At 36.2% G+C, this 25686-nt stretch overlaps 2 protein-coding genes across 2 annotated transcripts; both read right to left on the reverse strand.

Moving 5' to 3' along the window:
• Positions 1–1151: 1151 nt before the first annotated feature.
• rpp25a (ribonuclease P and MRP subunit p25, a) lies at positions 1152–4424 on the reverse strand. Its single transcript, XM_052120252.1, has 2 exons — positions 4367–4424; positions 1152–2097 (listed from the first exon to the last, which is right to left on the reverse strand). Exon 2 carries the CDS (start codon positions 1995–1997, stop codon positions 1299–1301), a length of 699 nt encoding a protein of 232 aa, XP_051976212.1. The 5' UTR covers positions 1998–2097; positions 4367–4424; the 3' UTR covers positions 1152–1298.
• A 5814-nt stretch (positions 4425–10238) lies between these two features.
• On the reverse strand, positions 10239–24913 carry parp6b (poly (ADP-ribose) polymerase family, member 6b). Its single transcript, XM_052119939.1, is given in 23 exon segments — positions 10239–11080; positions 11172–11256; positions 11836–11899; positions 12158–12237; positions 13104–13173; positions 13292–13364; positions 17664–17776; positions 17871–17919; positions 18287–18354; positions 18454–18519; positions 18621–18746; positions 18984–19076; positions 19170–19265; positions 20589–20720; positions 20927–21065; positions 21222–21371; positions 21469–21535; positions 21719–21809; positions 21925–21985; positions 22211–22305; positions 23307–23384; positions 24188–24373; positions 24812–24913. Coding segments are annotated over 22 exon segments (1905 nt in total). The 5' UTR covers positions 24200–24373; positions 24812–24913; the 3' UTR covers positions 10239–10983.
• Positions 24914–25686: the final 773 nt, after the last annotated feature.

The raw sequence follows: 25686 nt of genomic DNA on the forward strand, positions 1-25686 counted from the left end.
GTTACTTTTCTTGCACCTTGAATACAAGAGAGTGTACACAACTTAATAATTATAACCTATATAGTTTTCAAATACATTTTTCAAAGTATGTTTTTTAATAAATATCATACATTTGTGAGTCAAGAAGGTAGTTGTGTTTTGAGTAATTTTGTGCACGAATTCTTTAATTTTTATTAAATCTGGTCCATAAAATGAGCGTCAGATCATTGGCCCACATACAAAAACTTAATAGAAGAAACAATCATATTAATGATGAAGTATTGGGAATAATAACCTAATTTATTGAAAAGATAAAGGTAAAAGAATATGTAGTTGTGTTAGTAGTTTATTGTATTAACTAACTACAATAAAGCAACATTTATTTCTCCTGATTTCTTTGTTTCAAAGACAGTTTGCTCTCACCAGAAGGAGGCAGTATTGCATACGAACTCTGAAACTGGTCATCTAAACTGAAATTTGAGCCGATACAAATCTTTAGTAAGTTAACATGGAGCAGATAAGATAAAAGTAAGTGAGAGAGACACAGCAGTCAATAAATCCTTATTAGATTTCATATTATGGATGCAACTTAAATACAGAGTATCATGAGGTAATATTAACATTTTGCCCCGATAGAGGACAGGGCGGGAATTTTCTCTTGAACTAGTTTTGTATGCCCTCGCAATAAATGTACCATGGTTTTAATTTAGTAAACAAATTTTAACCTCAATATTCGTAGTAAAGAAATAATATCACTGGAAATGGAAACTATGATAATAAAAAAACATAATTATGGTTTTACTACAAATACCATGGTATATGTGTAGTAAAACCATAGTAACAACAAGAATTAGCATGGTTAATCTATGGTAAAACAATAACAAAACATGGTTAGCCTACAACAGTCATGGTTACTACAAAATGAATATAGAAAATTATTTCAGCCAAAAACTACTGTAGTCTACAGTATTACTATAGTAAAACCAGTTATGTGTAAAACCATAATAACTGAAAAAATTATTATTTTTATTAGCATAGATTTCATTTTCCAGTATTATCACTATGGTTTCACTATGGATATCACAGTAAAAATATGGTTACTGTAGTAAAACTATTATGAGTTATTGCAAGGGAATGCAAATCTATTTCAGGACAAAAATCCCGCTCTTTCCTTTAAGGAGCTCTGTACTATTAACTTCACATTTGTTGCAAAATAACAGTATATGACAGCTAAGCCTTTAGCATGTTATTTAAATCAATTTATACACAAAATATACATATAAATGAATTCCTCCCTCTTATATTATCTTTTTATCGCTCTATTCCAGAGTTGGAAATTTGTCCTGCCCCACAGCAGCTCTTTTTAGACTGGGCAGAATCACAGAGGGGCCAGGACTCATTGGTCTTTTTTCTGGGTTTCCAGACATCTGTGGTCCATCATCTCCTTTCCTTTCCTCTAAACGAGAGCCTATCTTTGCAGGAGGCTGGTAGCCCAGCTCCTGAGGGTCCAGCGGTTCTTTAGACAGAAGAATGCAGATGGATGGAACAGTTCTGTGTATCGTCATCTGAACCTGGCCACCCTCCTGGCTCTCCCACACCTCAGTCACTGTCCTGTATTGGACTTTTGACACCTGGTGTAAGCCCCGCACTTTACGTTTCATTATCTCCGCACAGGTGATGGTTTTAGTGACAGCCCGTCCCATCCCACTGAACAGAACCTGTGATGTCGCTGTCTCATGTCCATCCCCTTGCAAACGAGACATGGCGAAACCCAAAAGGTTCCTGATCTTGCTCCCCTCCTTTACACGCATTTCCAGAATCCCAGATCCCAGTCCTGGGATTGGCCATGGGCTGGGCTCTCCAGTGGAACAGACCTTCCTGTATCCACTTTGTTTTGGTTTGTTAGAAGATTCAGAGGGGTTTGTGGCATTGAATTCAGAGTGTTGGATATAAGAGGCAGAAGTGGTACATTTAGACTGATTATTTGCATCATGAAGGTCTGTGTTTGGCATAGGCATATTCACAGGTGGTTTTTTTTTATCTTCTTGAAGCAGAATTTAGTATCACTTAAGAATTTCTTCAGGAGCTCTTATGAGGGTATCCACGGTAATGGAAAATCTGGAATTAATAGGACATTTTAAAACAGTGATTACTTGGAAATAGAGATTAAAAAAATAATGGAAATTATAAGTCGATATAAAATTATAAAATAATTTTTTTAATTGTGCAAAAAAATTGCACAGCTGTGAAGGAAACAAAATTATCTTAACTCTGGTGTATTTTGGGGCTGCCATCTACAATTTTTAACCCTCATATTTAAAAGCTGATGATTCGCACATACTGTGGACTAATTGCAAAAAAATTGGTCTCATTTTTCAGAAATCCCCACAAATAATAAAAAAGACTCTAATTATTTCTAAAATATTAATAAATAATGTTGTATATGTTTATTAACTTATGATAAAGTTCTTTTTTTTTAAAACGTGTAATTCTGGTTCTGTTCACTCTACCTCACTTTGAAAAGTCTTATTACATTACCTCACTGTACACTTGCAAGTACTTGCATTTTTTCTCTCTATCACGTTCAATCACAATATACAGATCTAAAATGTGGTAGCTCTCTGATGCATTTTAGCCCTACAAGGTGTGCTCGTCCATAGACATTCAGTCTAATTTTAAGTTCATGCACCACCCCCAATGTTTCATTGAATATCTCGTCCTCTGAGTGGACTATAAGCTCAATCTAAGTGTCATTAGAAAGCTGAGATCATATATGAAATATAAAATGTTATCATCAATAGTTAAAACACATTTTTCTAATTATTTGTTTAGCATGCTTTTCCTGCTGGACCTCATATTTTGTTCTGGACATCTAAGATATAACATTGGATTATTCACACAAGCAAGATCACAAGAGAAGTAAAAAAAATGGCTCATTTGTCTAAGGTAAAAGAAGATATAATTTCTTTTAGCTATTTGTCTATTTTTAGCTATTACAGCAGCAGTGATTGGAGCATAAAAGAGGTGTTTGTATTTGCTGTCTTACAGAAATCATATTTAACTTTGTGATTCTTTTGAAAATATTTCGAACTGTGGTATTAGAATAACAAAATAAAATGTACAATTGAATTTCTGAGAATGAGAGCTTTCATTTGAGATATGACTTGTCCATTTGCTGCTATGGGAAGGACTTTTATTTGCATATGAATATTTCTACTCCATTAACTCTAGGGTGCGCTAATTTGCCACAAGAATGTTTTGAGGCCTTATTTAGCTATTTTATGTAACATAAAATACATAGAGTTATGTATATGGAGACTTTATCGTTTTAAGTGTAAACTCTTTTCTCGATGTAGTGCCCCCTTTGGAGTTTAAGAGGTTAACTGTTAATTTTCTTCTTATGCCCAGTGCTCTGAACAGAATGACAGGCTGTGAAATACTCTGTGGACATTGACATGAAGAAAATAACAAATCTGTTCTTTAAATCGAGCTAATTCATCAAAGAAAAAAGTGCTGAGTGTCAGCAAATTCTCAGTCCCAGTGCCTTTAAAGCATATTTCAGTCTCCATGAGACGGGAACTGTAACCACAAAGCAAAAAAGATGATGAATTCAGATACGGTACCTTCTTTTTTAGCCGACATGCTCAGATTGTTCTCAATGGAATATTAATTGATTGATTTGTTATTCAAACTTTACAATAAAGTTGTATTTGTTAATATCAGTTAATGCAATAGTTAACATGAACTTACACTGAATAATACTTTTACAGTATTTCTTAATCTTGGTAAATATTAGTTTCTACACATACCATCCATTTTATATGAAAAGTTATATATGTTAACATTAGTTAATTACTATTTTAATAATTTAAGGACTATTCTGGGTTAAATTCAAGCTCAATCAACAGCATTTGTGGTAAAATGTTGATTACCACAATTGTTTAAATTAAAAAGTAAAAAAGCAATAAGGTTGAGGTTACAGTGAGGTACTTACACGTTTTTGTGGTAATCAACAATATGCCACAAATGCTGTTGATTGAGCTTAATTTGTACTGAATTCTGAATATTCCTTTAACATGAACCAAGATTAATAAATGCTATAAAAATATGTGTTCATTATCCATGATACATAATGCACAGACTAATGTTAACTGGTACTCTAGAACCTCATTGTAAAGAGTAACTAAATATTCTATTCAAATGTTTCAACATGCCGTTTCTGGAATTAACCGAGGAAAAAAAATATCTAAATATATAATTACAAAAAAAGAAAAGAAAAACAACACAAAAAAAAAAAAAAAATACAGAAAGCAAGCATGCAAAGCAAAAGTTTATGAAATGTATTTAGTTCGAGGAGCTGATAAAGCCCTTTCAGTGATGTATTTACCTTTAGTTCCTTGTATTCTCACTACACTTCCAATGGATTCTGAAGTTCTCAAGTTCACTGCATGTCACACTTGATGCTTGATTATATTCCGAGACCTGTCGTATATTTACTCTTAAGTGGTGAATGCCACACTCCAAAATGCACTAAAGACACAATCTGAGTGGTTGAGAGGTAGAGGGAGGGGGACGAGGGGCAAAGGACCTCTTAAAGGAACAGCCACTATTTTCCTCCAACTAAGTGCTCGGTGTAATAATAATTACATCCTAGCTAGTGCTTTACTGTGTTCCCATTTAAATGTTCAGTGCTAATGGGGTCCTGTCAATCAGAGTGTCTGTGACTGTGGCTGATTAAAATGCGTGACTGATTAAGGCTGAAAGTTCAAAAACAGATCCTCCCAAGCATGACAGCACAATGCAGCCAGTAAACAATTATCTAAATAAACACAGCTGATTTAAGCCAGGCATCTGTTTTAAAATGTGCTTTTGGGGCAAATAATTAAGTTTAGCTATCACATTTACATGTAAAAACTGTTTAAGTTGAAACATGTTATGAGAAGGCACATAAACCAACTTTCATGAAACTTCCATTTGCAAAACAAAAATGCATGATGAACATTATTGTCCAAAGGTGCCTGTTTTGTAAGTTCAATTTCAGCATTCTCTCCCACTATGGCTGCTGTATGCTCTCGAAGTGTTAGAGCCCTGAGGCTATGATTTCAATCTGAGAAGAGGGCCACACAGTTCTGCTTGACAAAATACACAGTCTGTATCCTGAAGGGGAGCATCCAACATTCTAGAGACTGGGTTGACAGAAGGCAAGGCAGGCTTTCTGTTCTATGAGACGAAACGTGGAAGAAATAAGAAGCTAAATCACTGAACATATTCTTAAAGGGTTAGTTCACTCAAAAATTAACATTCGGTCGTAATTTACTCAGCCTCTATGTCAATACAAACCCATATAACAAACTGAGATACTTTGAGGAATGTTGACACTGCTCTTGCCCATTCAATGAAAGTGGATGGTGACTGAGCTTTTCATTATCTAGAATCCTAATATTTCACACAGGAAATTGTCATGTTGTTTCCAAATATTCATGCACCAACCTGAACTGGAACCAACCCCCATAAGACATTTTTACATTAATTCAAATGTGTTCACCTTTCCCCTTAGCTCTACTGATATTATGCTGTGCAAGCAATCACCAAGATACGGGTTCTGGTCCCATGGAAATCAGGAAGTAATGGCCTTCACATAAACAATGGTCAACGCGATTCATTTCATTGCATTTTTGCTCTAAAATGACATTTTTACTACACTGGCGGTTAGGTTTAGCATCCCAAGACCCAAGCGTGACTGCAATGTGCATTTTCCATTCCCCTTTTTGATTTGTAACTAGTAGCCCCTAATAAACAGGGATTTTATTTCTCTTTTATAGACCAAATAGTTTTCCTAAAAATCTATGTCCACATACTGTATATGGAAAGTGGGACTAAGTTGTGAAATTTTTAATTATACCAGCAATAGAAAGTCAGATTTTTTAAAATACATTTGTTTATTAGTTTATTACTGTTTCCCAGAGTGTTGGTTATTCTTTTTTTTTTTTTGAGGCATTACAGACATTGCATCATAAATTAGCAAAAGGAATTCTAATTCGAAGTAATGGCCAGCATTATCCAATCACTACTAACCATGTTAAAATAAAATTATCATAAATTCTGAATGTACTGACTATCATTGTCCCATGTCTGTCAAAAATGTTGAGTGGTCCAAACATCATCTGCAGCCTGAAACTGAACTCTTGACCGCATGTTAGCAGTGAATACACTTGGCTGCATAGGAAAGCTATAGGATGCTCCCTTGCTCCCTATTTAGCAAATTACTTAAATTACTCTAGTGTGCTGTCTGTCTGCACTGGTCTCAGAACAGTTTGAAAGGCAACATTTTCCAGCTTTTGGATGCATCCATTAATTCTCAATGTGATAATGCACAGGCTGATTTCAGGAAAATGAGCCTATAGTCCAGGTACATTGTGTTTAACAGCGTGCCATTTGCGATAAATCGAAGACATTTGAAAGTTGGCATATCGGATGAAACTAGAGACTCTATTCTTTGGATTCAAACAGGTTTTAATGTACAAATGTAATGAGGTTTCTGACCAGATTTTGTTTTGTTGCCATTTCTCCCATAGACCAACTCAGCTGAGATCAGTGCCATGTTGTTTTTTTGTCACATGACTCAGTGCGTCGAATGTTACATATATATAGTCTCTAGCGAAGCTGAAACGTAATGTCCACGCATGTGTACTCAGGGTTTGAGGAGGTAAGGGTAGTCTCAGTTTCAGACAGCAAGACCAAGGACCACCTACAGTCCGCAAACTAACTATCTGACACACATAGACAAAATTGGAAAATGCTCTCTCAAACCCCTCAGCGCAAATATGATTGGCTGGTTTAATGAAACTTCCGAGTAAAAGCACACAGGACTTTTCATCAGTCTGGAGACTCACGTGCCATTGTACAAATAATATCTTTCCCCATGAAAGGTCTTTAATTATTGAATGATATATCTCTGATAACCCCGCCCCTAAACAGAACGTGATGCCTTAACCAACTGTGATTGATTGCTTTTCCTGTCTAACTGGGCAGTTCTTGGCCAATGTAAACTGCTATACTGTAGATACCAGACCTTTGTCATTTTAGTCAAAGGTCTAGCTACGTGAGACAAAGTTTAGGGTTGGGATATGAGTTACGGTGAAGGGTTTATAAAATATCGAAAATACAACTCGCTTTTGGACATTTCGCCCAGAGACTGGAGCTCACACGAGCCAATACCTTTAAGAACACCTCCAACTTCGGCCACTGGGGGCAGTGGTTTCAAAATGTGGTAAGCACACATCGATTTCAGCAGCAGAACCTTCAACCTTGTGTTTCTGAAATTCATAGTGCAATCAGTCTGTGTTTCACAGAAGAAATGTAGTCACACAGGTTTGGAACCTGGATCTCTTTAAAATGATCTATCTGAATTGTGCCTGGATTATCCTTTCAGTGAGAACTTTAGAGACAGTTTGTTATATGACCAGCTATGCTGGTAAAACTTGGCCGTTCAAGTACATTGCCAGCCAGACAGTCTTATTTTAGAAGGCTCCCAGAACAGATAAAAGGAACATGTTGACAATTACTGTTTCAATTACTTTATCAATCTCCAAAGACGACACGTGCTCACAGCCGTTATCTGAGCAAAAACAGAAAGCCAGCCGCAGGGCCTCACTGCTGGATTTCTTTGGAAGTCTTACTAATTTAATTAAAGGGAAATTAGGTCTCAAAGAGGAGCACTGCAGATTGCAACACCCACAGGGAAATGAAGTCAGAATTGAGTTTGTTTAATGGTGCGAACAGACTGAGTGGGGCTTCAGTGAGAACTTTGGTTCTCTTACAAAGGCACATAACGAAAAGGGATGAATGAATTTTATTAGAATTCTGCAATGTGTTGGACAGTATAGAAGTACAGAATGTGTGGCAGACAAGTGTGTTTCAAAAACAAGTAAAATCAAGTTTCTCTGTCACTGTAGCGAGAAATATGCAAGCTTGAGAACTGCCTGGGTAATTTTCTCGCTGATGAAAAATTGGAAAAGTGCTCCTTCATGCCTCACTTCCATTTAGGAACTGTTATCCCTTACGGCGAGCAGTCCAAGTGGCCTTTGAACAAATTTTGCTGATCGTATCGGAACTACTGAAGGTTGATTTTATGTGTTCAGCCGTGATCTGCACTTGTAAAACATTTGTCAGGGTCAAAGCTTTCAAATGTTTCTAGGGAAAGATAATAGCCACACTCGTTGAAGGATCCTTTGTAATAGATAAGGGAATAGAAGCACTAACAGGATACAAAGGGGATCATTCAAAACACTGTTGAAACATTGTTGTGATTTGGTTGTGCCACCTCAGTGGTGATATCTTCCTTAATATGATTTCTGGAAAGATGTGATCCGTGATCCATTAGTTTTTGGAAATATCCACTTTGAAATAATAGAATGTTCTTAATAATAATGTACCTTTATTTTATCAAAATTGTGACATTATCACCCACTTCCCCCATAACTACCTGTCCTCAGCTGTCAACACCATCGTTTTCCAACTTTAGTGTCAATACATTCATTAATTGAGTTGAATGCTAGATTTGTCAATATTTATGACAATTTTTGTATCTGGCCCATATTGAATAATATAAAGGAAGATATGATTAACATTTTACTTTTCCTAAATTTGCTCTCTTCCTAAAAGCAAACTGATTTATTTGAACAACATGTTAGAGTAAATGAAGTGGTGTGCTCATTATCACACAAGGCAGTTCTGTTAATTCTGAAGGTCAAAACAACATAGAAAAAGTGGCAATTATGTCATAAGTGGATAATTATGACAAATTACGGCAGATTTAAAGGGATAGTTCACCAAAAAAATTTAATTCATCACTTACTCACCCTCATGCCTTCCCAGATGTGTATGACTTTATTTCTTCTGCAGAACACAAACAAAGATTTTTAGAGGAATATTTCAGATCTGTTGGTCCATACAATGCACGTGAATGGTGGCCAGAACTTTGAAAGTCCAAATAGCATGTGAAGGCAGCATAAAAGTGATCCATTTGACTCCAGTGGTTTAATCCATATCTTCAGAAGCGATATGATAGGTGTGCGTGAGAAACAGATAAAAATGTAAGTACATTTTCTTCTCCCTGCCCAGTACGTGGCGATATACACAAAGAACGCAAATCGCCAGAAACAAAAGAAGAAGAACGTGAAAGTGAAAGTTAAGATTGATAGTAAAAAATGACCTATTATTGACCTGTTTTTCACCCACACCTATTATATCGCTTCTGAAGATATGGATTTAACCACTGGAGTCTTATGGATTACGTTTATGCTGCCTTTTTTGTGCATTTTGGAACTTCACTTTCAAGCTTCAAAATGTTGGTACCCATTCACTTGCATTGTGAGGAACTATTGCTTTAACCTAAATATGCTTCATGTGGTAACAACTTTATCAAAAGATTAAATTCAAATTAAAAAATATTATTTAACATCAATGAATCAACTATATTCAGTAACACATTTTTAAAGGTTAGATACTTTAGATCAAGTACAAAGTAGAACCATCCTGTAACAATTGCATGTTACCACATTTCATCATTTATGGTGAAGGCAAAACGAAATTGTAACCCATCATGGCACATTAATACATATTTGTATGTATAAAAATTATATATAATATAATTTTAATGTTAACTAAGTAAATTCATATGTAATGCAACAACAACCCGCATATTTTTTGCTTAATCATTTATGTACTTAAAAATGGCTTTTAAATGTAATGCTAAACAGGGAAAGAATCCAATATGAAGCACAACCTGACAAGGGAGTAAGAAGAAAATATTTTGATCTGACAGAGGGGGTGGGGGTTCAGAGCAGATGTAGGTCTCATGTGGATGAAGTGCACTGAATGATAATGTGTTTCTGCTTCAGATGAGAACAGACCCACAAGCTAAACTGAGACGTTTAAATGTCCTTAGGGACATGATAACATATTATATACATTTTCTTTAGGGGTTGAGACAGATAACAGTGAAATAACACATACACAAGGGCCGTAACCACCATAGACATTGAAAAAAAAAATTCTGATCAATCAATGTGGGGTTTTCAATGACAGATTCTTATAATTTGGCCTTTGGTCCCCACTAGTCTTGAATATTGGATTTCACCCTTGACAAGCACACACACAGACCCATGGCATGCACATTAATACACTATAACAGTCACTCCCTTTCTTCTTTTACAATAAAAACACATTAGTCACATGCTGTAAATTTATTGAAAAAAGTGCTGATTTACAAATGTGGGCTACATTAAACTGCAACGTTGCCTCTGCTTCAGATATACATTACATAAATGAGAGTTAAAGACAGAATCGTAAATGTCTTCGTGTTCTTGTATCACCAATAACATAATTTCTGTGTCATTTATTGGCAGCTGTAAACTCTCTTAGAGTGCACAAGAGCACTATGTCCACCTCTTGTTAACTTTCATGTTATAAGGTTTCAATCCATTACAGATGACTGACATCACAACATTCTCATGAAAATAAAAAGCATACTAATGTGATGTGTGTGGACAGGCTGCATTACACTAGAGTATACAGACAACAGGCAGGGATTGATAACGCTGAATGTTGAATCATCCATAACTGCAGATGTAAACGCATCGTTTTTTCCTGATGCGTAGCTTGGGAAATAGTGCCCCCCAATGGACATAAACGGCAATGAGACATTTCTCCAATTACAGCGTCTGTAAAATTAGCGCTAATTCAATAACAGCACTTTCCATGACGTAGAAAACGTAAAACTGCAAACATAACATAAATAACGACTAAATGAGAAATAAGTTAATAAAATGTTTATAAAAAAATTTACACAACTTTTATTTTCTCACTTCTTTCCATGTAGACAAACATGACAGGAGGCTAACACACTCAAAATACTTTGTTAGAGGTAATGCCATCCCTTTATCCAGTTTATATGCTTCTTTCTTAAAATGTTTCAAAGTATCACACTAGTGAACAGGTCAGTCAGGTCGACTGCCCCCCAATCGTCCGCAATATCTCTTTCTGTATCTGGACGGCCTGTGTGTTGATATTAGCATCTCCTACCTGACCATCTTCATACCTGTGTGAGACACAATAGATAACAGGGTACAATTACACATTGTGGATATTTGTAATGGGATGAGTAATACTAAAGCATCTTAAATACTCACACGAAAAAGAACCGTGTGCAGACGTGATCAGAAATCGGGCAAACCCAAATATTACCATGTTTCTGGAGATCTTTGGATGTTATTACTGTTGAAAGAAATAGAAAATAGAATTAATATGAAACTTAAATAGTACAAGGAATAGTTCACCCAATAAATTCTGTCATTTTTTATTCGACTCAATGTCAAGCTCCAAAAAGCACCTTTAAAGTAGTCAATAAAATGTATGCGCTGCATTCAAAGTCTTCTGACCCCATATGATAACTTTATGTGAAAAACAGATGAAATTGTTTTGTTATTTGCTGAAAATACCCTCCACTGTAGCTCTCAAATCTCATATACTCTTGTATACATTCAAAATACTGTAGCTTGTTTGTATGGCTTGGCTTAATGTGGACATATTTTATGGTACTTTATATGTTTTTGGCCATTTTTGGAACTCAACAGCCCATCCCCATTCACTTTCATTTAGTTGAAAAAGAGCAGCCAGGACGTTCTGCTAAATTTCCTTTTACAAAGGTTTAGAATGACATGAGGGTGAGGAAATCATGACTGAATTTAAATTTTTGGGTGAACTACTCATTTAGTAGTGAAACAAGTAAAACAAAAGGTAACTGCTATTTTAATTTGGCTGTCATAATTCGAATCAGGTATTATTAATTCGTACCCTCACACAGAGCAACACAGTTCAGATTCCGACTCTGAAGAAACCGTGATTGTGTGGGCCGACACTGCAAATAAAATAAAATAAAAATATGCATTCAGCAGAGGTGAATAAAAAAAATAAAAAAAAGAGCTCTGAAATTGTATATAGCTGTCAAACTATTAGTGTCACAGCAGTCACAAATGCCTGCAAATATCTATGATAGCCTCAATATACCTCTGACTTGATTCCACCTATAATCTTTCCAACCAAGGATTGACTTACCTGCTCAAAGTAACTACATGGAATGAATCTATATAAGGCCAATGTCAGATAGAGTTAATACCTGTAAGACAGTGTTGACCCGGTTGTAGCGTTGTACTAATTCCTCTTTAGTAGGCATATGGTGCTGTCCCTTTCCCATTCCTGCACACAAACACTGTCAGTCAGCAGAGAGAACACCAATATATGGCTCTAATATATCATCAAACACTACACATACACCTTATCATATTATCAACAACAAGCACTACAGTAAAACATTAGAAATGCTTAATGTCAAAGTCCCTTCTTCAAGACTCATTTTGTAGTCCCTTACAAACAGTACTGTGGGGGTACCATAAGTGCAGTAATGCTATCAGATGTTAATACCATGGTACTTTGATCCTTACTGTACCATTCATTTTACTAATCGATTCATTTAACATAGCATTTATATAGTTATTCTAAGATAATGTCCCCCAAAAATATTATATATTCTCAAAAACATGACATTATCTTAGTACAATGTCCACAAAAACATGGTAATACCATGATACTTTGATCTATACCATCCATAAATGGTTACCATATTCATTTACATGGAATTTATAGGCATTCCAATGTAATGTTCCCCTAAAAACATGGTATTTCCACGGTACATGCTCAAAAGAATATTAATACTATTGTACTTTGTTATATGGTGTACTATGATACTGAATTATTGCCATATTCATACAACAGGGTATTTACATGCTATTCCAAATTAATGTCCAAAAAAAGACATCGCATTACCATGGTATATGTTCCAAAACATGGTACAATCATGGTAACATGTACACAAAACACACGATAATACCATAGTACTTTGATATCTACCATGATAGTGAATGAATATGGTTTTGTAATAGTACATGCACTAAAAGCATTGTATTATTATGGTATCATGGCCAGTAAAACAAACATTTGTAATAACATGGTAGACTTTTTTAAATACGGTTTTGTACTTTGTAGATGTGCCCAAACGTTCCTACCTGAGTACCCAAATGAGATGCTGGAAATGGGGCTGAGGTAGATGCCCTTCCCATAGGCCGCCCCATGAAGCTTATTTCAAAGAGAACAGAAATAAACCTTGGCTTAGATACACAATATACTAAACAAGAAAACTGTATATGTGAAAAACACATGATAAATTCACCATTTAGAATAAATGCAGAGGTACCTGCAGTTTTGTGTAGGAGGCATTGACAAGTCCATTTCGTAGAATAGAGTGCCAGTTTTCTATATGAGAACCACTGAGAAAGATAGACCTTGATTAGCCATACAATTATTAGAAGATTGACCTTGTCATGACTACAGTGATATAAGCAGTGGCGGGCCATGCATTTAAAGTCTAGGCCTTCAGTGTGATTCATGCCATTCACAATGAATAAGACACACTATGCCTTTGGGCATCATACATTATGTTGTAGCTAATTAATAATACCAATTTACATTTTAAAAACATAGGTTAAACCAAACTTCTTGGATAAGGGGACATTAAAAAAAAGATGATCGATTGACTCAGGATTGTTTTTACAAAAATTACCATTCAAATCATCATTACCAAATTTAGATGTGTTATCGTTAGTAGGGTATATTTTATGTACATTTTTTAGGTGTATTTCTCTAACTTTGTTGGGGATACAAAATGTATATGCTAAGAGCCATGCTTTTTTCCAATTAATAGTGAATTCCAAAAAATTTCCCCTGGGGGTGATTCATTTCCTTGAGAGAAAAACCATTTCTTATAATTGTATTACGTAATATAAAGGACTCTACCAGGAAAAGATAAATCTCTTTGAAACCAATTGTTAAATCTTAGTTTTGCTTCTTTAAGTCTACGTAAAAAATAAATGTCTTGCCTTACAGAGTTTTTCTTAGAAATATGGATGCCAAGGTACTTCACACTATCTTTAAGGGGTATGCTATTCATTGAGGTTTCTAGGGTATCATATAAACAAAGGATTTCACATTTAGGAATATTTAATTTTAGGTCAGATGCATCTGAAAAAGCATTAATAATTTTTGAGACATTTGAGTTGTTATTATGTCCATAAACATTGCATATAATACATCTCGTATGATCTATGTTTAAGATTATTATAATCCATCTTTCTACACCAGAATAAACTGTTAATACTATATCTCATATACATTTATTGAAGAGAACTGCGACCCCTGCTGCATAGTTTGTGCCATGACAGAAAAATGCAGAATCACCCCATTGAGATTGACAAAACTTTGACTCAGTGTCACAAGAATGCATTTCTTGAAGAATAAAAAAAGAATATATATATATATTATTTGAGCCTCCTAGTAAAAAGAAAAGTGCCTTCCTATTATCAATATCCCTTAGACCACTGGCATTAAGAGAAATAAACTGTAGTTTCCCAAAATTGTCATCCAAAAAAAAGAACAATAAGAACCAAAGAATGTAAACTTCCAAAGCTAGTTAAAGTGCAGAACAAATTGACCCATCTGGATCTTACACATGCAACAAGATATCAACAGAATTCTTACAAAACTGTAATATGAAACCTTAGAGTTTTAGAATTATCGACAGACAACTTCAACTGTAAATATCAGCGTGTGTCCATATTCTCTCAGTATGTACTAAGCGTCAATATGAACCCTTTTACCTTCGATGTAAGCAAAGGCACCACTGAATAATGTTTTTTTGCCTTCTTATCTGGCTTTCATACCCAAAGGCCACGCTTTGGCCCGAGCCGCTCTTTTGTCTGGTGACAGGTGTTTAAGCGTAAATGGGCTTCCTCAAGGAATTTTGAACCTCTTGCATCTCTCCAGATGATATCACGAAAGTAACGCATGCTGAACTGGATGATTATAACATCTTTTCTCTTTCCAATTCTTTGCACCGAGTCCACCACCTCTGGTATTTTTCAGCAATCTTCGGGGAGATCTTGCCAAGAAATTTGATGACCAGATCCCGGGTGTTCTCCTGTTGATCTTTCTCCTCCATCCCGTGCAGCCTAAGCCCCCATCTTCGTCGATAGATATTCGCCTCCAAAAGTTGAAGTTTCAGTTCATTGTTTTCTTCTTTCAGGCCTACGGTGTTCTTTTCTAGAGCAACAATCCTCTCGTTGTGATTCACGTTATCTTTAAGCTGTTTCTCCATTGTATCACTTAAAGTAATGGCTTGATCTGTATTTCTCACAGTTGTCTTCATAGCTATAACCTTTTCAAATATTACTTCACATTTTGTGGAGAGAGACTGGATAGCGGCAAGAATCTTGTTTAGGTCGGTATCGGGGGATATCACATTCCCCTCTTTGGTGCTGTGCTCTTAGCTGGAGTGCAAGGTAGAGACCTCAGCAAAGAACACTCTGTATCTATGGTGTCTACATTTGCAGTGGTTAAATCTGTTAGCAATGCATCATTATGTTGTGGAGCAAAGAGTTGTGATGGAACAACACTTCAGTTTTTGTCCATGTTGACCACCTCAGAGTGATGTTTTGCTTTGCATTTGCCCATATTAACTAATTTCCAAACAAAATTGGTATCAGTCACCAGGATTAAATGTCATTGATATAAAATAAATAAAAAACGTTCTCGTCATCAAAATTTCGCACTCTTCACTTTCAAATTACGTTACGTAAAACGTGATTGCATCACTCAAGGCCAGCTAGAAGGCCTCGACCAGGACATATCCTAAAGATCACACCCACTAAGAACAAATAAATAAATCTGATTGGCTGATGAATCTGGCAAACTGACTTTAGTTGCCCATTCATTTGCACTTTTGAGGGATTCTGTGTAAATTCTAAAGGCCTGAGGGGGTGGAGCTCAAATTCATGCGCTGCGTCGGCTAATGAGCTAGGCATTGGGCATGTGATTGGTGAAACAGTTGTCACATTTCACTTGTAAGCATCAAGGAATAATTTCTGACTGGATAAACTTTTCATTTGTCTCTATTTGTTTGTAGATTAATTAAGAGTGGAAAGCAATTAAAAATACATAGGCAAAAAACATGATTGAGAATGAAAGGATGAAAAATATGTATTTATTTGGCATGTTAGGTCAGCAGAGAAGGCTTTGCTGGCCCTGAGAATTTGCCACTGAATATAAGACACACGATAAACATATGGAAATGCTCATAGCCCTTCTGGAAAGGCCAGTTTACAATTTCCAATGCTAGTCAAGGCTGGTTTATGCTGTTTAAAGGTGCTGGTCTAGCTGTTGAATGAGCTAGCCATGCTGTTCAGCAGCAAAACTGGTGAACCTGGTAAAACAGCATCCTCTCTGTGGTGTCTGTTGATTGAATAAGGAAGTCCTGCTTGTTAAGATCCCATGAAATAGCTTGATGAGCACAGTGTTAAGCATTTCCTATTGAAACAGGAAGTTTGGGCAGGCCAAACAGAAGAGCTTGTCCCTGTAGTTTTTTAAATAGCCAATAGACCTTATTCACGGTAGCACCATCTTTGATTTTTAATGGGAATGACAACAAGGCTGTGTGGGATAGACTTATCATCTCTTCAATGGCACCCATGGCATAAAGCCATAAAAAGCTCCTAGATCCCATCTAAGTTTACACAAATCATGTCAGGAGATTTTTTTAAAAATTTTGTCTACTGAATATTCTTGAAAATATGTTTTTTCAATGTTTTATCCACGGAACGATCCAAAACACTTTAAACTGCAGAACAACCAATTGAAGAGACTGTACATCAATTCCTTACAGCCTCGTTGTCATTCCCGTCAAAAATGGTGCTGCTGTGAATAAAGTCTATAGGCTTTAGTTATGTGTCATTGTAGAGAGCATTTGATTGGACAAATTATATTATTGTATTATTTTTGGTACATTTTTTCAGAAATATAACTGAAATTTAAATGTATATATCTGCTAAAAGCTAATTTTGTTGATGTTTAGGACTACACTAGCACATAGACAATTAAAGGAATATTTCTGGGTTCAATTCAAGTTAAGCTCAATCGACAGCATTTGTGACAATATGTAGATTAACAAAAATAAATAAATAAATACAATTTCGACTCGTCCCTTTTTTCTTAAAAAAGCAAAAGTGGTGCAAGGTACAATAATGCACTTACAATGGAAGAGAAAGGGGCCCATTTTTGGAGGGTTTAAAGGCAGAAATGTTAAGCTTATAATCTTATAAAAGCACTTGCATTAAATCTTCTGCTAAAACTCCTGTATTATTTGAGCTGTAAATTTGTTTAAATTATCATCTTATGGTTTTAGGGGTTTGGCAAGTTTGGGGGGGCGGCATCCGATTGGGTGCACCCCCCATTTCACCTGTGCCCAGAAACGGCGCTGCGTCTTGTGGCTATACTTTTGAAACAGTGAGATTTTTTTAATGTTTACGGATTTGCCCCATTGACTTCCATTGTAATTGCCTCTCTGTCACCCATATTTGTTGCTTTTTTTTTTAAGTAAAGGAGGGCCAAGTCAAAATTTATGTTAGTGGTATTTAACATTATGCCACAAACGCAATCGACTGAGCTTGTATTGAACCTAGAATATTCTTTTAAATACGATGGCAAGCTAAAACAATGCGATGAGTGGAAAAACTCACTGAAAAGCAAAAGTGCTGCCATGGAGTTTCCTGGCGGTGCGGAATCAGGCCTCTTTAGTGGGAGGACTGCTGAGTAGCAGGAACTGATGGGAGGTGTGCATGAACTTGAGTTGCTGTTAGTACAGAAAGAATAAGTGAAACAAAGAAAAAAAATAGACATTAAGCCACACATGTTATTTCACAGCTAATGAGATCATACTCCCTTACCCTACTCGAGGGGAGTTTGACAATGTGAGACCTGTTGCTGGATATAATCCTGTGAAGAAAATAACAATTTCAAAAGCAGAGATAAAGGGTCAATATTTTGACAGGAAAATGAAGAAAATATTGGGATGAAAGCAATCATAATCTGCTTAAAAAGGCAGCATTTATTTGGCAAATTAAATGATCTTGCACATAAATAGCTGTAATTTAGTTTTAACATGACATATACAATTTAGATTTTTAGAATTCTCTCACCCAGAATTATTCAGATTATTTTTGCTACTGTACATTGAAGACTTCTATATGTAAATAATATCCTTAGAATATGTGTACATAGTACATCAAACCCTTTTCATATTTAAAAGAGCAAGGAAAGTTCAATTTTACATAATAATAATAGTCCAATGTTTCTAACTCACCACTGCAGTAGAGGATGTGCAAGTGGGTCCATTTTATCCATCTGTTTCTTTATTTCGACATAAGGGCCCTGTAAAATGTCAATGATGATGTTACTCATTTCTTTTACCAGGACTACTATAAAATCCAATTATTCTATTTAATTGCTGCTATTCTCCAAATTGCTCACTTGTGAAATTTCACGAATTGATGTGATGCTGTCCAAAGCTCTCTGTAGCCGCTCATAACTTCTTTTCTAACAGAAAGAATGGAAAAACTTGACAATCAGAGGTTAGAAAGATGAAACCTGATGAAACAAGATAGAAACATGAAAGTAATCTCATTAAATTAATTTACCTTTGGGTTGAAGGCCAAAGTCTTGGGGTCATGAGGGTCAACGACAGAGGGGTAGGGGTCAAAGATGATGCTTTTACGAGCAGATTCAAGAGCAGCACGACACATTGCCACCAGCAGGTCCACTAACTGTACAAAAACCATCTATCTTAGTCACTTCCAATTGGATGAGACTTATATGCTTGTGTGTATACGTACTTATCTATAGCCAAAATTGTCCCCAAAAGAGAGCCAAATCTGGCAAAACTTTTTGTGGACATCCTCATTTGAAGAAAAAAAAAAAAGAAAAACGATTCATATACAAATGAATTGTTTATTGTTCTAAAAATGTAACGATTCCTTGAAGGGTTAGGGTAGTGGTGCTACCTCAGCTCCTGTGGCAACATCCTCCGCAGCCCCTGACATCACACCCAGAGTGTTGAAGGAGAACACACACAGCTCTCTCGTACAAACAGCTGGCTGAAAACACACACGCACAGAATAGAAGCTGTGATGATAATAATATGAACATAACAGTATAAATTAAAGGAGTTTCCCCAGTTTTGGCTGTACCTTGAGCATGGAGCCATTTTGAAAGACATGCTGTTCATCACAGACCAAACAATAATCATTCAGAGTGGGGATTCTCTGTTCTGAGTACTTCATAACCTGGAGGAAAAAGAAGAAAGAAGGAAGGAGAATAAGAAAAAAAATCCAAAGCTAGATTTGCACTTCAATTAAAAACATTTAAGTATGCCAAAAGTCATAAGCGCAAAGTCAATGGGCATGAAGTTTTGGTATTTTCGTGCAAGTATGCACTAAGTCTAGGTGCAAGGGTTTGGCAAAATTGGGCACACAAAGCACTAATGGGCTGGGTCAAGTGAATTTTTATTCAGAGGTTTTTCTCCAGTTATTTTAGCGTCTGCATCCTATTATATAGTCCATTCCAGCTTCATGGTTGGGATGGTGTTCTTCACCCTTTTTCCTCCAAACATATCAATGGTCATTATGGCCAAACAGTAAAATTTTTGTTTCATTAGACCAGAGGACATTTCTCCAAAAATAAAATCTTTGTCCCCATGAGCACTTGCAAAGTGTAGTCTGGCTTTTGTATGGCAGTTTTGGAGCAGTGGCCTCTTCCTTGCTGAGCAGCCTTTCAGGTTATGTTAATATGGGACTTGTTTTACTGTGGATATAGATACTTGTCTACATGTTTCCTCCAGCATCTTCACAAGGACCATTGCTGTTGTTCTGGATTGATTTGCACTTTTCGCACCAAACTACGTTCATCACTAGGAGACAGAATGCGTTTCCTTCCTGAGCGGTATGATGGCTGCATTGTCCCAAGGTGTTTATACTACATAATACTAATACATGATGTACTATTGTTTGTTCAGATGAACGTGGTACCTTAAACCGTTTGGAAATTGCTCCCAAGGATAAACCAGACACGTGGAGGTCCACAATTAGTTTTTCTGAGGTCTTGGCTGATTTCTTTTGATTTTCCCATGATGTAAAGCAGAGGCACTGAGTTTGAAGGTAGGCCTTAAAATACATCCACAGGTACACCTCCTACCAGAAGCTAATTGGCTAATTGTCTAAAGGCTTGATATAGTTTTCTGGAATTTTCAAAGCTGCTTAAAAGCACAGTTAACTTAGTGTATGTAAACTTCTGACCCACTGGAATTGTGATATAGTCAATTAAAAGTGACAACAATCTGTGTGTAGCAATTGTTGGAAACATTACTCGTGTCATGCACAAAGTAGGTGTCCTAAACGATATATTCTTCATATTGTCATTATATTACACAAATTATTAACAAGTTGAAACCTAAAAATGAAGGAGAATTACACTGGCACGCAAATTGCACATAGAATTTGCGCTCTCACGAAAATTGGACAGAATGTTGAGCACGGTTCTAGCGCATAGCGATGCGCTTTGCGCACTCATGAAAATAGAGCCCTAAGAAAATGATTACAACTGAGGTTTACCTGTACAAGGAAGCCATACTCCAGGGTTGGGGTGCTCTTGCAGTGGATGAGAGCTTGTGAGGAGAAGAACAGCTGGATGAGCTGTCTGGTTGTGATGTGCACGGTGGATTTTGAGCCCGGGACAGACACACTCTGCTAAAACAGCACTGCATCAATCACTCAGCTCTAAGGCAATGCCAGTCATGTTTAGACCTGCATGGGCTTGTACAGGCCTTTGTCAAAAGTAAATGGTAAAAACATTAACCTTAGTCAAGGTTAACTGATGTTCGACTGTTTTAATGTGATGCAAACTTATTATAATGACATCTGCAAATTTAGACCAGTATATCTGGACACACCTGTCCGATCGGGCTGGGGGTGTGCAGCTCTCCTTTGGTACAGGACACAGAGCGACTCATCAAACGGGTCACTCTCATTTCCTGGCCATTTGACCTTCCCCTCATCCCAGGACCCTGGATCAGAGGAACACTGGAGCACCTGGGAAACAGAGTCCATACTTCATGTCTTCATCAATATTTCATATAAAGATGGTCCTGTGCCAAATGTAAAGAATTAATTTAACAAATATCCTGACAAACCAAGTTTTTTGCAAACCAAAAGGAACATTCATGCTGTAGAAGTTTTGGACCTTACTTGGTTATTGGTGAGAAGATGCTGAGTCCAGCTCGAAACTTCTTGATGGTTCCTCCAGCTTTGAACCAACTGTGTCTCTTCCTCTGTTGTGCATTCAAGAACTCGTTACTGAGATGCTTCCATTGATTTGATATAAACGTGCAGATAATTCTGAGGGAAAAGTCAATGTTAGCTGGTGAAATGATTCTTGCTGTGATTGATATATTGGCATATCTCAAAGAAAACAGAACAGAATAGAATAGCTTACCTTTTAAGCTGTACACCAAGACTGAAGCCATCTTTACAAGTTGGTTGGAATACCTCCACTGTTGGTTCTGAAAGGGGTTAAGATGCATATTTATCAAATTTGTAGGTGTTATGTTATGCAGAGCTGCATCTCATCCATAAAATAACACTTCATTGACAATTACATTAGTGTCTTACATTGCCTTACATGCATACACAGTCAACCTCCCACATTCTTAATTTATGCCATCCAATAATTATTTATTGCTCACCTGGTCCATCCAAATACTGGGACAGTGAGAACCGAAGGCGTAAAATGATTGGCTCTGTTCTGTTGACCTTCCATGCTGAGGCCACTTCCTCCTACAGAATGATAACATACATAACATCAAAAGCATTATGATAATAAAATACAGAATACATATGAACATTTCTTCCAGAATATAATTTAGGTAAACGTTATTTTGTCATAACTCACTTCCAGGAAACTGATATTAATGTGTAGGTCGACATCCACATCATCAATGGTCTCATACTCCCTGAAATAAAAATCAGTTTACATTGATAAAATATTATGTGATAGACTTACAATGGAGGTAATTAATATGTAGTAATATTGCAATAAATCAATAATTACATGAACAATGACCACAAACACAAATGTAAGCTTAATTTCTTTTTTTCACTGTTTTTATATTATTTAATGATGCTTTTAGGAGCTTCATGGGTCGAAAATTTAGATTTTGAGTGTGATAATGGAGTACCTTACAGAAACAGCACTTTCAGAATAGATGTCTTTCACTGCGCCAACATCTATGTCCAGCTGAGGGTGTCGACTCAGGTCAGTGGCATAATGACTCTGCAGAAAACATCAAAAATAGCATAAACTATAATCAGGCTGCACCATTGTCTGAATCTATATAGTAGCTCAATCAAGCAAAGGGACATCCTAAATCATTCACTCATTTGTTATTCATTAAATAAAGACAAATAGCCTCTGTTTGGCGGTGAGATCTAAAGTAGTTACAGGTAATCTTAAAAAGAAAAAAAAAAATATTAGCCATCTGCCTCTCCTCGTAATAGGTTCTGCCACCCTTAAACCTACATTAATCCACTGAAAACCCCTTTGGTGACCCCACTGCCTTAATACATTAAGTAACTATTATCCTATTATAGAAACTTCCACATGTAGATATGTAGATGTGGAATTTAATCATGAATCTTAACATAAATGAATTAAGTTGGCTTCAAAGTAAGTGTTTAAAGGGTGTTTAAAGTAAATAATTTGATGTAAAATTACTATTGATTATCACACAACCTCTTCATATACAGTTCTACAGAGCTATTTAAACATCCGAAAAACAGAAGTTCTGAAAAAGTAATTGGCTGCAATCGTCCATCCTTTGCTGAACTCTATATTCAGATCTGATATTCAGAACAACACCACTCTATGATAATACAAATCTGCTCTCCTGTTGTACTATACTCTCTACCTTATTTTTAACTTCATACAGTATTGTAAATACATGGATAATTAGGTATAGATACTTGCAATAAGTACATTTAAATACCTCTGTTAGGATATGTGACATATAAACTTGAAGCAAATGTATAAAGTATACATTGTAGGTTATAGGTAAATGTATTTATACAGTATAATGTAGTGTAATGTGTATATTGTATTGCATTATGTATATGTAATGTGTACACAATACACATCTCATTGTATTTACTGTAACTGTGATTATTGTTGCAGGTTGAGCAGATATCCAACCTGACCAAATACAATTTCGGTACTTTGCATACAGTATACTTGCGTATAAACGAGATTCTGATTTTGAAAATATTTGTAACAATAACCTGGACGCTGTAGAAGAATTCCTCACTATCGCTGTCCCCATCTGAGTCCTCATCAGTCCAGAATTGCTCACCGACGCTCTAAAACACAAATAATAATTGCCAATCACACTTGCAATTTTCTCTGTGATCCACTAATTCATTACACCATCCCCCATTCATTAGATACTGAGTAGTCCTTATCATTCAGTCTCTAATCTACTCAGCGAGGTGACTGTGTCAGTAGAACAGCCTACATGTATATCTCAAAACATCAACTTGGAATACACTACACTGTCCATTAAGACACCTTATTTGCTTGCGTTGCATTGCAAAGCAACAAACAATGGGTCAATCAAACGTTAAAGGGACAGTTTACTCAAAAATACAAATTCTGTCATCAGAGTTCACTCACCCGTCTTGTTCCAAGCATTTATGACTTTCTTTTCTACATGGAACATAAAAGGAAGTTTATCAGAATGTCTGCACTGCTCTTTTCAATACAGTGAATGTGGATGGTGACCAGGGGGTGAAAAGCTCCAAAAAGGACAAAAAAGTATGTATAAATCATCTTAAAAGTCGTCCATACAATGCTATATTCCAAGTCTTTTGAAACCAACTATAGCTTTGAAAGAGGAAAGGAGAAAAATGTAAGTTGTAATTCGCTGCAAATCTGTTTTGACGGCCACAGTCACCATTCACTTTCATTGTATGGAAAAGAGCAGCTTGGACATTCTGCTATAAATAAATCCTTTTGTGTTCCATGGAATAAAGAAAGTAATACAGGTTTCAAAAACATGAGGGTGAGTAAATGATGAGAGAAATTTCATTTTTGGGTGAACTATTCCTTTAACAGCACAATAGTTCATGAACAGGTTATGGTTAGTAAAGTATGACTGCCATACCATGCTGTTCATAGATACTGTTCTCTTGCTCGAGAATTGTCACTGCCACATTCATCCATTCCAGCTTGGTGTGGTTTGGGAAAAATAGGCAGATTTGTTATGAAATTCAAGACCAGTTGAACAAAGCTGACAGAAATGCTGCGCTCATTTTCTGGGGTCCATTAGAAAAGTCATCTCCATTGAAACCTGTGACAACATAATGCAAGAGCGGCAATTCATTAACTGTCCACTTAACAGTTCATATGTGAACCCATACATTGATTCAGCACGTGTGCCGCATGTTGATACTTTTCTTTCAAAAACACTTTAGATTTACTAATTGCATGTGTGTTTGTGTTTGCATGTGCATAGTGCATTTTAATTGTTGATTGTGTTAAAAATAAGTTAATAATACTATTTAACCTGGTTAAAATTTTGACACTATAGACAACCATTGTTCTCTGTTTTTAACATATATGTCTATTGTTAATTATACTGTACACCTCTTGGATGTTCTGATGCATGTTCTCTTTAAAAAAATTGTTTTACGTAATGTGATTACTCTAAATAATACAGTAGAAAACTAGATATATAATAGGTAGATATGCTTTAGTTTCGCACAATAAGAGGAAATTCTAGTCTTACCTCCTGAAGACAAGGCAGATGCTTTAAATGAGGTCTGTGATACCCTACACCAAGAAGCATACATACAAATGAGTCAACAGACCAATGGAGTCATAATTAGAAATGGGTACCCTTATTGTTTCTCATCTGGCTTTGAAAGTGGATCTCACGGGTTGCTTTTCGCTCTCTCCACTGTCTGCTTTCTCCCTGACAACACACAACAGCTCGGGCATGCTCAGTGTGTATTGTCCGGGTCCTGAGACCGGCAGCTGACAGCTAGTGTGCTCATAGCAGGAGGGGAGGAGGGGTTGAGGAGAGATGGCATGCCTGGTAGACAGTGTTGGGCAAGCAACTCAAAAATGTAGCTAGCTAAACTACCAACTAATCAACAGAAAAATTAGTTAGAAAAAGTAGCAAATCACACTACAAACTACATGGCAAAAGTAGCTTGCTACATTTAAGCTAGTTCATTTTTTTCAACCGCAGATGCACAGAGCATACTGTCATAGACAAAGCACATAAAAGACAAATTCACATGATGTTTATCAAAGCCATGGTACAGTATATTACAGTTTAGTTCAATTCAGTATACAAGTATGCAGTAGTCATTTTATTTTTTATATATATACTACTACCTCTACAAGCTCACACATTTCTGTATAAAAACTTGGTGTACATACTGTATACTATTCATCTTATCCTTTAATTCTGTGTCTAGCTGTTGTATTTCTGTATGTACTGGAAGCTTTTGATAAGAAGCCAAATTATGTGTGTGTATGTGTTTGTGTGTGTGTGTGTGTGTGTGTGTGTGTGTGAGAGAGAGAGAGAGAGAGAGAGAGAGACATCTGGGCAATAACAATGTGATTATACTATATACTATAGTATTTGGTACTTCA

The sequence above is a fragment of the Xyrauchen texanus genome, chromosome 46, assembly GCF_025860055.1.
Source record: "Xyrauchen texanus isolate HMW12.3.18 chromosome 46, RBS_HiC_50CHRs, whole genome shotgun sequence".
In the NCBI taxonomy this organism is placed as follows: domain Eukaryota; kingdom Metazoa; phylum Chordata; class Actinopteri; order Cypriniformes; family Catostomidae; genus Xyrauchen; species Xyrauchen texanus.

Coding starts and splice junctions, on each gene's coding strand:
- rpp25a (XM_052120252.1), bottom strand. CDS start 1,997: ATGCCTATGCCAAACACAGACCTTCATGATGCAAATAATCAGTCTAAA.